The sequence below is a fragment of the Bidens hawaiensis genome, unplaced genomic scaffold (assembly GCF_021521415.1).
Source record: "Bidens hawaiensis isolate Kalapana, Puna unplaced genomic scaffold, B.hawaiensis_p1.1 tig00024292_1, whole genome shotgun sequence".
Classification (NCBI taxonomy): Eukaryota; Viridiplantae; Streptophyta; class Magnoliopsida; order Asterales; family Asteraceae; genus Bidens; species Bidens hawaiensis.
In genome coordinates this window covers 235,691-249,334 of record NW_027493829.1, presented here as the reverse complement: position 1 = coordinate 249,334, position 13,644 = coordinate 235,691, and the positions used below count along the sequence as shown (strand labels likewise).

Below are 13,644 nucleotides of genomic sequence, written 5' to 3'. Positions count from 1 at the left end.
TAAAATTAATATTGTAAATAAAGTATTAATTTCTATTTGGATTTTAGTATGTTTTCATGAATTTTGAAGTAATAATGTGCAATTTGAATTTTCTATGATTTTTGTCTTTTTCTTTTTATAATTATTTATCATTCATAGTTTTAAACAAAAAAAAGATACATTTCATTCGACATAAAATAGTTCAGAGGGTAATATAGTTATTTTGTACAGTTATTCGGATGTCCAACCAAACAGACTTTAACTTGTTCAGATCGTAGTGGTTCAGACCCTCTTAATCATTCAGACCTCTTAATGGTTCAGCACTTGCCAAACAGCCCCTAATTCAGGCCTCTTAATGGTTCAACACTTAATGGTTCAGCACTTAATGGTTCAGCACTTGCCAAATAGCCCCTTAATTAGTTGTCTAATGATTTCTACATATATGTTTTGGGCTGGATAGTGGAGCGTGGGCGTGGCTTCATGTTGAAGTTTTAGATTTGGGCTTGCTCAAGACTTGGATTATATGTTGCATTTTGGACTCCCCTGATTGTAGGTTTGTCCAAACCGCTCGCCGCTCGCTTGGAAATTGTTCAGAAATAGGGATGGCAATAAAACCCGAACCCGATGGGAAAACCTGAAACCCGACATAAATGGGACGGACCATTAGGGTTTGAGATCAGTTTTGAAGTTTTTCGTGGGTTTGGGATTTCTAATATACCCGATTACTCGACCCGATAACATAAACTCATTTACCCGATTATATACCCGTTGTAACCGATATAGTTTATTATATTATATATACTATATTCCAAATATATTATTTGTTGGAACTTGTTTATGTCAATTATTTGAGACATTTTATCTTTATAGTGACCATCTTTGTAATCGATTAGTTATATTTTGTCAAAACCCGGTAGAAACCTAGCGGGTTTTGAGCCGGGTATACCCGACGTGCATTTTATTAAAACCCGATAAGAAACTCGAAACCCGATGGGAAAACCCGAAACCTGACGAGTAATTACCCGATCAAAACCCTATGGGTTTGGGATGGACTTTCCTAACCGGGTATGGGTTTGGGAATACCTAAACTCGACCCAAACCCAACCCATTGCCATCCCTATTCGGAAAATGCTCGTTCATTTTTTTTGATGATTGTAAACAAGCCGCTCCACTCGTTTGGTTTGTAAACTAGCCAAGCAACGAGCAAAGGTCTACTCGGTTCGGTTCGACACGAATATTTTTAATTTATTTTCTATATAATTATATATAAACAAATATATAAATATATAGACAACACATATAAATATGAGTATACAATTGTTTAAAACCTTCAAAATTTCCCAATTCCGTCAATTTTATTGTTTTATTGGTTTACTAAAAGTTTTTAAAATACCAGAAGTTTGTTTACATGTTTATTATATCTCAGTTCAAATTTATTTCTCATAAAAATTACAACTTATTACACGTTTGTCTGAAAACTACTAATTTGTGTATAAAACATATTATTTACAACCTTCAAACTTTTTTCTTATTGAAAATTTTAAAGTGAAAAAGAAATAACTAATGCTCGAAAATCGCTCGACGTTCGATCGAGAAATGCTCGATTCGATTTGGGCTCGGTTCAAATTTCTGCCGTTCGGTTCGATTGTAAACGAGCCAAGAAACGAGCAAGCCTTTACTCGGTTCGGCTCGACACGTGAACAACACTAGCTGATTGTCACTTTATGAATCATGTTCTCACGGCTATCTAGTGTCTTATTATAAAGAAGAAATAGATTATCATATTTCTATCTATTTCACTCGCTCTTAATCCGTTTGATTTCTAGCGTTTGATGAAAACATGTATATAGCATATTATTGGTTTCATAGATGTTCATCGTTAGATATATGTTAGTGCTTAGATTTTTGAGAGGGTTCTTGTTGATTATTTTATATCTTTACATTTAATAATTTGGTTTCATTCACATTTCTTCTTGATTAATAATATACCCACCAAACACCCTTATGATAAGGTAAATCGCAATTTATGTGACAAAGAACATTGAGTATAACATATATTGAAAATATAGGTGAAATATGTTATAGGTCTTTATAATTCCTCTTTCTTTCCCTCCCCTCATTAAATAAGACTCGAGAACACAATGTAAATGTTAACTCACCAAAGCTTTGCCAGAAGATTGTGATGACAAAGGAAAGGTTTGGGGTTGGGGGTGTCAACGAGCCCTCCTCGTGAGCTAATCGAGATCGGCTCGTGAAAAACTCGATCGATCTTAGCTGAATCGAGCTTGAGCCTAAAAGTAAGCTCGTTTAATAAACGAGCCCGCACCCGAGTTTCACTTATCGAGTTCGAGCCGGCTTGCAAGCCTAAACAAGCCTGTCATTTATATAATATAATTTTTAATGTATATATTTAATAATTATAGTAAATATGTATAATATTATGAAAAAATATAAAAATAATTATAAAAATTAATTAATAAATAGTAAATGAGCCGAGTACGAGCTTGAAAGTGTACTCACGAGTCGAGCTCGATCTTTGAAAATAGAGCTCGAAACCATTCGAGTTTGAGCTTGAGCTCCATGTAAGTTAAACGAGCCGAGCTCGAGCCTAGTCGAGCTCAGGCTCGGCTTGTTTGCACCCTTATTTAGGGCCAACTCAAAACCAACCAATCGCCCATCTTATTTTAGTTTTTAGCTTTTTTTCTTCTTTTTAATTTATTTTTAATTAAAGCATTGAATTTAAATAAATCGGGATACCAGTACCTTTGTGAAATGATTGTTTAATTAAAGCATCACCTTACATGGCAGTGGCGTAGAATTACACTACACATGGCCTATAAATAAAGGGGCACATTATACCACTCGTCGTGATCCTTTTGGTGTACAAGAGCATTCACATCCCTTCCTCTATTTTCATATCAAATTTATACTAAAAGTTACTACATTATCTCTCTCTTTTCACCTTTTTTTGAACGATTAACAAACAGAGAATTGCCTAGGTACTCAGGACAGGGTGACCCAATGGCAAAAGGTCACCCGCCCGAAGGCCCAATTGTGGTAAAACCCTAATGCACTCAAGATCGAACCAGAGATCACAAAGATTCTAGTCTTCCTTCATTGAGCTACACATGTCCTCCCCAAAGTGTTGTCTATGAGGATCAAACATGAGTATCCATTGAAGAATCCAGATTTCCTACAACTACACCACATTGTAAAGAATCTCTCATTTTCTATTAAATAATATTTGTATACCTTTATCATTACATTTTCTCTTTTCTCCATTCACAACCATTTTCAAAAAATATTAAAAAATTATATGAGATAGAACAATAATTTTTCAAATATATAAAAAAAAAAAATACTACATTTTCTCTTTTTCCTACTCATAACACCCTACACCATTACCTACATTATAAAAACATTCTTCTCAAAATTAAAATTTGGTGAAGAGAATGTGGAGCTCTTATATTTAATTATTAGCTCATGAAATTAGATGTGAACTATGTAACTTCTAACAATTTATACATAAATAAAAAAGATGTCAATATAAAAAGAATCTTATCTTGCTTAATATATATATATATCTTTTAAGCTAACTGCATATCATCATAAAAAGATTAATAAAATTACTCAATCATAGTTTTTTGTGTATATATATAACCAGATTTTATATATGAAATAAAATTACTTAAGATACTATTTTAAGGAAAAATAAAATACACTGATTTTAAAGTGAATAAATGAGAAGTCCCTTTTTCCAAATATTCCGACACATCCCATGGTGCTCCACTTCCGGATGTGGGCACTAATCCTTGTAACATGGATGTTCTGCATGTCTTAAGTAAAAGGTTTAGTAAAAAGGAGGAGCATGAATTAACCCTTGCATCAATAATTGTTTTTCATGAAAAAAATGTATGGTAGGGTTTTAAGAGAATAATAGAAATAGTTGGTGTAAAGTATGAAAGTATGTAGATGGCATTTATAGATTTTAAACTTTTTAGAATATTTATTAATTTTTAATCTAACCATTATTTAAAAATAAAGTGTTCTTTTTTTTATATAAAACCCTTGTGACCGTTTCAAAAGGGCCCCACACCACACCGTCCACATATCGTTCGTGTCCCCGCCCGACTTGAAGCCAACAACGGCTTCGTCCATGCCCCCTCTCGTCCGCATCGTTTCACCACCCAGATGACACTGATGACACATACGAATGTGCCCGTTGTGTATGCTCTAATATCCGTACAAGCTTTCATTGGCACTAAAGTGTTATTATTAAACAAATAAAGTGTGGGCGGTATTGTATATTATTATATATATTCGTCCTCCTTTTTTTTTTGTCTTGTGAACTCCGTATCTTAAAGAATGCGATTTACTCTTGTGTTTCCCTTTTCACTTGCATACATTGTGGGCAATCTCCTCCTCCGTATACATATATAAAGTTGTTTCAAATAAAAAATAAAATTTTATTTCTAATCAAAAGAAATTTAAGATATGTGTTGCTTTACTAATGATTTAGTGGAATCATAATTAGATATTAGATATTGACAACAAGTTTAAATGAAATCCCAAAAACCCAAAGGCCATAAAATTATTTGTGAATTTGTGTAATTGTATATGTTTCAGTTTATTTAAATTCTAATACATGTAACCAAATCAAGTAACATACAAATGAACTATAATTTATTGTTTTCCAATTTTTTTTATTATCACTTAAACTTAAATCAATCAATAGTTAGTTACATGTAAATTGACTAAACTTCATGTAAATAATTAAAACAAAATATTTAAACTATCATGATTCTTATTTTTTTTAATGAATATATATGCTTGAAATTTAATATATAAAATTGGTAGACTTTTAAGGACATGAAAATGATGATTCTCACCAAAGACGCACTGGAATATGAAGAAAATAAAGTTTTACTAAAGAAAAGCCAGAAGTAATTGAAGATGCTTGGCAGGTAATTCGCTTAATAATTCTTGATAAATATCATAAAATTAGTTTTACACACCATTTGAATAGAAAAAAAATATTTTAGACTTTAGTAATTTGGATATGCACACTTACTTTTAACTAGTGGTTGTTTTTGTTCGTGAATATTTGTTTGTGAGCTGTTTTATAGAATATTAACGAACGAACATAGACATGGTTATTTTCTTAAGAAACAAAGATGAACAAAAAAATTGTTTGTTTTGGTGCTTATGTTCATTCAATGTTAAGCGAAAGAGTGAACACGACCAATCTCTTGTTCGTCTCGTACGTTACAAGCCTAATCACATACTAAAAGCTATAAAAACAAATAGGATTTGAATGTAAACAAGTAGAAAGAAATAAACTAACGATAGTCATTTCATGTCACTTCATAAGTCAAATCAATAATGGACGTATAAGATACGTGACTTCGATGTTAATTTATTGACTCGCATAAATCACTTTTCATACCATTCGATGTGACACGTTATACTTTTGATTATTTTTTAAATATACTGTTTTGTGTTTCTATAATAAGTTTTTATTTATAATATTTTGTAGAGCCTTTTCTTTGTGTTTGTTCGTTTATGAGCTTAATTATAATATACATCACAATTAGCAAGTTTCTTATGCATATTGATTTGTACATGATCATATCATGTGATTATGCATGGCTAACTTTTCGTATGGATCAAGCTAGATTTATAGTGAGGCTAATAATATGAATCAAGAGATTCAAGAATTAGCGAGGCTGCAGTAACTAACTTAAACGAGTTGTTTTTCTTAATTCTTAGACGCCTCCATCGCAACACGAGGATACCGATACTAGTTATATACTAAAATTAAGTTACAGTTTTTTTAAAAAAGTATAAGCTTACAGTTTAAATGTAAACCAGAAGAAAATAATCATGATCATTTCATGTCACATCATACACTAAATCAATAATGAATACATCAATATTAAATGTACCGAGACGCGTGACTTTATTGTTAGAATCTTGACTCGCATATCTTAATACACACCTTTTGAATAGAGGCATTGTAAATTAAATTTTATAAATTTAGAATCATTTTATATATTGAAGAAACGTGGATCTACTCACTGGTAGCAGATCTACTTTCCTCGGGTTTTGATTGTACTATTTCACCGATGGTTCTTCTGGATCTGTGTTCTTCCACCTACAAAATGAACAACGCCGTTAACTTACCCCTCAGAAAGGGACAGAGGGGTCCTCTTTGGGGTAACCCTCCGGTGTGAGAATAAGTATATGTAGGAGAAGATAATAATGTGAGAGTAAGGGAATTTGGAGAGTATTGCTTAATAGCTGAATACTGTATGTTACTCTGTATGATTATGTGATTGTGTTTCTGTATTTTTGTATATATCCCTTTCCTTGTGGAGTTGATGCTGTATTTATAGTGCTAGGGTTTCCACTGATTGAGCTGAGACCAAATTAGGGTTTTGTTGGCCTCCTCCAATCGATTTGCGCCACGTGTCCTTGGAGACACCTGGTGCTTTTTCATTGGTTATAATCACGTGGTAACCCATGAGTCATGCTGAGCTGTCCACCTTTCATTTAGCAGCTGTCAACATCAGCATATCCTTATTCCTTAAAAAGATGCCTTCTGGAAGGTTGTCTGACGTGCACAATCAAGGTTGCCCTAATCCTGATTTGGATAAGGACGAGGTTGATTATGTGCATGTGTGATATGCGCCCATCCTGAGGATGCGCAAGGTCTTCTCTTTATTCTCACGCGCAGATATTTCATGCGCAGATGTGATACGCACAAGCATGTAATACGCGTCATGCGCGGATGTCCCACGCGCAGCTGCGCCATGCGCAACTGTGATATGGGTGGGCATGTATGATGCGCGAGCATGTGATATGCGCCGCGCGCGGATGCGCCACGCACGATGTGATATGCATAAGCATATATGATGCGTGAGCATGTGATACGCGCGAGCATATGTGATGCATGAGCATATGTGATGCGTGAGCATATGTGATATGTGGAAGCATGTGATGCTTGAGCATATGCGATATGCGCTGTGCGCATAAGTTTTGGCTTTGTGCCTTGATAATATCTTTGATTTCTAATGTCTTGTATATATCTTGTGGGTTGACCCGCCCCGCTCGATGTTGAGGCAGGTACATACCTCTTCATATATATATATATAAATTTGGCTTTTCATAACCTTTTATTTTAATTCAGTTTGTTCTTATAATCCTTATATCCAACAATACTATAAATTAAAATTCATAATAACATAAACTAACTGGAGTAATATTTTAAACATGTTTGGTTTTTCACTTTCATGATTTAGTTCGTTTTGTAGGGTCTCCAAAACAAACAAATGGTTGAGTGCTTGACCAGTTTATGCTTTTCAATACACAATTCCACGTGTATATTACCTACATGTGAACACCCAAGCTTCCTATCAACTTCTATGCATAGACTTTGACCCCACTTTACTAACAAACACATTACAAATAACACACAATAATAACAACAATATAAACCCTAGTGTCACCTTCCCACTTATTTTCATCTTTCAAGCCATGAATCACTATCACATCTTAAACCCATCAGCACAAGAATTTCGGCCAACTTATCACCATCATCATCCACCACCACCACCGCTTGTTTATCACTCTCCACCACTCCCACCTCCATCAACCGCCCCGACACGAACTCTTCTCTTAAGCTCAGTCCCCTTCAACGTCACCGAGTCAAAAATCCGACAAAACTTGGAGGTTTTCGGTGACATCAGAGCCATACAAATGGAAAACATTACACACGGGTTAGTTACCGTACATTTTTACGATCTTAGGCACGCCCGGAACGCGTGTAACGAGATACAAAAACAACACATGCAACAACAGTATCGGTTGAGGGAACACTTTGCGTCACATGATCAAAACTATGCCATGTTGTATAACTTTGGTGGTAACACTTATTATTATTATTATTTGTCCACGCCGCTCCCTCCACCCGCCCCTGGACTCATAGGCGGTCGTGCTGTTTGGGCGCAGTTCATCGAACTCGCGGATGGCTACAACCAAGGGACCCTTGTTGTTTTTAACTTGGACGCCAGTGGCATTGATGAAACCGTTAGAGAAAGTTTTGTTGATTTTGGTAATTTTATTTATTTTCGTTATTTTGCATTACATTTTTAATAAAACAGTTTATATATTACTAACATATTTCACTATTTATACATATATAGTGGCAAGTACTTCATTAAATAATTACTTTAGTTAGCATTAATTTCTACTCATTCTTTTGTATAAAAACTTACCGTTCTTTTTATGTAATTATTATACCATATTTGCAAGATAAAAGTTATATATAGATATCATATGATTCTCTTAGTTCCATATTTAAAATTAGTTATGGAGTGAACATAACCGGTAACCCTATATGAAAAATTATATAACTTATTTTCTTTTCTTGATTTTATATATGTTAATTCAAGATGCACGTACGTACATGTCTATCTTATCTTTTGTAAAGGTTGGTAATTAAACATATTATTCTCTATTATGTTAGTCACATCACCTCTTTATTTTACTTTAGTTTACGGTTTCGAACCCCATGATAAATTATGTTGGGGATATTATTGTGATAGGTCCCTTTCCTTGACTATTTTGGGATCAATCTGATTTGAAATTTTGTATCTACTCTTGTCTATATTTTTGTCAGGTTTATGCTTTTTCATTTGACTAATTATTAATGTTGTTTCCTTCTCACTTCATAATGTAACTAAACTATACAATTGAAGGGTGTGTGAAAGAATTTAGAGGGACTCGCTTGGAAAAGAATAAGATGTTTGTTGAGTTTTATGACACTAGAGATGCTGCTAAGGCTCGTAATGACATGAATGGCAAAAAAATTAACGGGAAATCACTAAGAGTCGAGTTTAGCCGTCCTGGTGGTCACAAAAAGGGTCCCAAACGAAGCGCATCCAACCCGGTTATCCTTGAACGTCCTCCACCTCACGTGCCTTTTGATTTGTTAAGAAAGACAGGAAAGAAACAACCACAAGTACCAAACGGTGGTGCTTGGAGTTATTATAAGCACCGTAAATGTTTGGGACAAACGATAAATGAATACGATCCAAGGTTTTTTATCAAGGAAGATGAGGTTATTTCTGGCTCGGGTATTTTGGATTCTAGAACAACAGTTATGATAAAAAACATTCCAAATAAATACAGGTCTAGTACGTTATTTATTTGTGTTCTTGAATTTATACATTCTAAAGGGAAGTTATAATAAAGAGTTTTCCATTCATTAATTGTGCAGTACGAAACTGTTGTTGAACTTGCTAGACAGTCACTGCATTCATTGCAACGAGCAGATAAATGATGGTGACAACAACATACGGAAGCCATTGTCTTCCTATGATTTCGTCTACCTCCCTATCGACTTCATGTATGTTAATTAATTAAACTGATTAACTAGTTTACTTTAGGTGTTTAAAATTTGATAATTAAGCAATTTTGATGGTCTCCTAACAAATTTGTTGAATTGTTACAAAAAGGAACAAGTGCAACAAGGGTTATGGGTTCGTGAACATGACGTCTCCGGAGGCAACAATGAGGCTGTACAAGGCGTTTCATAATAAAAAATGGGAGGTTTTTAACTCTCAAAAGATCTGCAAAGTTTCTTATGCTAGATTTCAGGTTTCTATCATTCGAATATTTAGTTTAATGTCTTTTTTTTTTAATTATAGATCAAGCTAGGCACTAAACTTATATTTATGAAAATTTTGAAAGGGATTGGATGCATTGAAGGAGCACTTCAAGATCTCGAGGTATCCATTCGAGGCGAAGGAGTACATGCCAGTGGTGTTTGATCCGCCGCGAGACGGTCGGAGACTAACTAAGCCAACATCGATCGTTGTTTAGAACATGAGTTTAGTTTGATAGTTTATAAGTAGTATTGCGAGAGTTGTAGGAGAATCGGTGGTGGTGATGATGATTGACAAACATTGAAATAACATATTTGGAGTTTACTTTGAAAAGTAACAAGTTAATTTAACATTTTTAGTTTTAATTTTGTCACACTTTCCGAGCGTAAAAATATTAGTTTTAACTTTGAAATTCTTTTACCTTTTTTTACTTAAAAGTAAATAATGCAAGAGTTCCAGGAGAAGTGATTAACTAACTTTGAAACAACATATTTGGAATTTAACAATAAAAAAAAACAAGTATGACATATCAAGTTTTAATTTTGTAAAACTAAGACACAACATTAAATCATGTGTATTTACTTTGATAGGAGTAGATATGTTGGATTTTTTTTTCCCTAAAAATTAAAAGTCAAAAAGGTAAATAAGTTATGACGAGAATGAATGCAACATCCCATGTGCAAATTAAAGTCACATGAGCATCTCATGTACAAAGGCACATGGGTCTCGTCTTATTATAAACAAATAGACACGAGTTAATATTACATCCGATAAGTGTTACTAAAATAAAACTAGAAATGCAATTAACTATTATCTATTTATTTATAGTAGGATGAAATCCTTGTGCCTTTGCACATGGGATGTTTTGTTCACTTTCGTCGTTTAACTTAATTTACCTCTTTGACTTAAACGAAAAAGAAAAGTTATCCAGCATTAAAACCCGACCAAGCCACCATCTTCGTCTATCTAATCTAGGTCCCTTTAAACACTGAGATTATGGCAATTTTACCCTGCCTTGAACTTATTTTAAGGCGGCACCACCACCACATTCTTCGCATCCGCAGCTTACAACCAGTCATCTATTTTTTTGATTTTTCTTTTGTATGCGTTACTTTTAAAATTTTGATCAGGCAAAGGAGTGGGCAATCTCAATCACATTGGGTTTCGTACTATGAACATCACTTTTTTACAATAGACATAAATTGTTGCATATGCGTGTATGACGTGCCATCAATGTACCAGAGGAACTTTTACTTGGATAATAATAAGGTATGTATCTTGTAGACCCCAACTACGCTATAATGCATAAAAACTTGAATTTCAGAACGTTTAAACATTTTACACTTAGATTAACATGTTGCAGTAAACTAGTTTTTGTATTTGTACAATTGCAATAAACTGTATCAGTGTAGGGTTGCCTACTTACTCGTCTAGACACAACCCTTTTCAAGAAAGTAATGGTATTTTTCCAATTTTATGTTGGTAATTAATATATAAATTTAATTTAAGTATTAAATTGTCATAACGTTAACCAACATGAAACATAAGACTAAATGTAGGGGGATTTGTGTTTGAAATGTCCCAAAATCACCCCCAATGTAGCAGTGAACACCCCCACCCCCTTCGACATTTTTTTTGGGTGGGGGGTAGGGGGTGGAAGGCACGTATTTGTCACATGGTTGTTTTTAAAAATAATATATATATATATATATATATATATATATATATATATATATATATATATATATATATATATGATGTGATGAGAAAATATTAGGCTACAGACCACTACACACTAAATGAAATTGCCCTTCTAATCAGGGGCTGATCTACCTAACAAATGAGTGGTTCCTCAGAATCACCCGAGTTTTGAAATAATAATGTATTGATATATAGAAGATAATAGAGTGAACCACCTTATAAATTAGGAGGGAACCATGTTAATTTCAAAATGTGTGCTGGCTTGGTTGGTAAGTTGCTTGTTTGCGGTAGGTCATAGATTTGATTCCGTGTACAAACGATTTTTAGGATTTGTTTTTTCTTTTTCTAATTCAGCATTTAATCAATTTAATTAAGGTTTTATAAAACAATGAAACAAACACAACACACTTTCAACCCCTCTTTCACTCTATGCCTCTTTCCCCTCTTCAACTCCAAACGCACAGCTCTTTGTCTCTCTACCAAGTTTCGGTTAAAGATGTAATGCAACGGTTTCTAAAAATGAAGACTCGTAGGTAGAGAATAACAATAACTAATTTTTTAATTCGTAAAGACTACAATGTCTTTTTTATTATTTTATCGTATTTTTATTATGTAATGAAATTTGCTCGAACCATCAAACCGACCCCAAACGTCGAGCCGACCCAAAATTTTTTATATCCGACTCCATGAAATTGAAGCATCTAAAAGAAGTGCACCACCTGGAAAAAATCGTGAATCCGCCACTACTCCTAATGACATGGCGTCATGCGCAAAATTGCATCTAATAGTTGTTCTACTACACATAGTCTAATATTTAAATACTATTAAAGCAATACAATTGTACACATGATATTCTTCTAGGCTGTCCACATGTGCAATCCAGTCAGCAACTTTCCATTCACATATTCTCTATTAGGCTGCCACGTGTCATGTTGACCAAACACCCTTATTTAAACCTTAATAATTCATAATTTTTCACCCTAAACATATTTTTCTCTCTCTATTAGCCGGATCTCTTTTCACCCTCTCATATATTCTGACTACTCTAAATCTAGATTTGTATTAATCGTTTTCCGGTAAGTTTATATTTTATAATAAACTTTCGATTGTTGATATATGTATTTCCGGCAAAATTATATTTTCTTCCAGTTATTGTTTCCTCTAACCTTTTTATCTTTATTTTCATTGTCAACTGATTTTATTAAAATCAGTTTACGTTGTAAATCAAAAACGGTGATGAAGCTAATATGTGGACGTATTTACGTTTTTCAGGAAAGTTTTTCCGGCAAGTATTTCCGTTAAGTTTTTCCGGTTATGTGTTATACCTATAACAATGGTTGTTTTATATTTATTTGATGTTTTATATTTTTCTTTCCTCTCAAATATTCCGACTAATCTAGATCTAGATTTGTATTAATCGTTTTCCGGTAAGTTTATATTTTATAAAAAGTTTCCGATTGTTGATATATGGCAACATTATATTTTCTTCCGTTTATTATTTCCTCTAACATTTTTATCTTTATTTTCATTGTTAACTGATTTTATTAAAATCAGTTAAGGTTATAAATCAAAAACGGCGATGAAGCTAATATGTGGACGTATTTACGTTTTTCCGGTAAGTTTTTTCCGTTAAGTTTTATATTTTTCTTTCCTGTTTTTTTGTTTTACATGTTGTTCTTCTAGGTTCTAAATAAAAAATCACCTTCATCCATGGAAAATATCATTATTTCGTTTATCCGGTAAGACACATTTAAATTATTCTGTTATAAATTATAATTATAATCTTCCATAATATCAATGTTATAACAAAACTTTATTATTTCAGATTATTTACCCGATTGATTTACGGAATATTTCAGTTTACCTTCTAAATCTAAAACTGAGATACCATGGTTATTATCATTATATTGTTTTTTTCGATAAGACATTCAATTTTTCCAGTTATAAATTAAATATCAAATTTTACATAATATCAATATTAATATTCTACTTTATAATTTCATGTTAATCTCCCGACTGATACAAGCTAATTTTCATGTATTGAGCATTATTTTATAAGAGGTATTTTTTTATTGATGTATATTTCTTTTTTGAATATTCAATTATATTCATTATTTATAGATAAAATAATATATTGATGTATATCGGAGATACCTTGATATGTATTTTTTTTCCGACGTGTCTTAATATACATAAATTACACATTTAAGTATCCAATTAATACAATTTATTGAGTTTGACTATCATTATTTGTTTAAATAACTAACAAAGATAGTCAAACTCAATAAATTGTATT

At 33.0% G+C, this 13,644-nt stretch overlaps 1 protein-coding gene across 1 annotated transcript; it reads left to right on the top strand.

The window, feature by feature from the left end:
* The first annotated feature begins 7,461 nt into the window (after window positions 1–7,461).
* LOC143569004 (protein terminal ear1 homolog) lies at window positions 7,462–9,933 on the top strand. Its single transcript, XM_077055016.1, has 5 exons — window positions 7,462–8,092; window positions 8,739–9,171; window positions 9,260–9,388; window positions 9,498–9,639; window positions 9,733–9,933. The coding sequence occupies exons 1-5, from the start codon at window positions 7,516–7,518 to the stop codon at window positions 9,862–9,864; spliced, it is 1,413 nt and encodes a 470-aa protein (XP_076911131.1). The 5' UTR covers window positions 7,462–7,515; the 3' UTR covers window positions 9,865–9,933.
* Window positions 9,934–13,644: the final 3,711 nt, after the last annotated feature.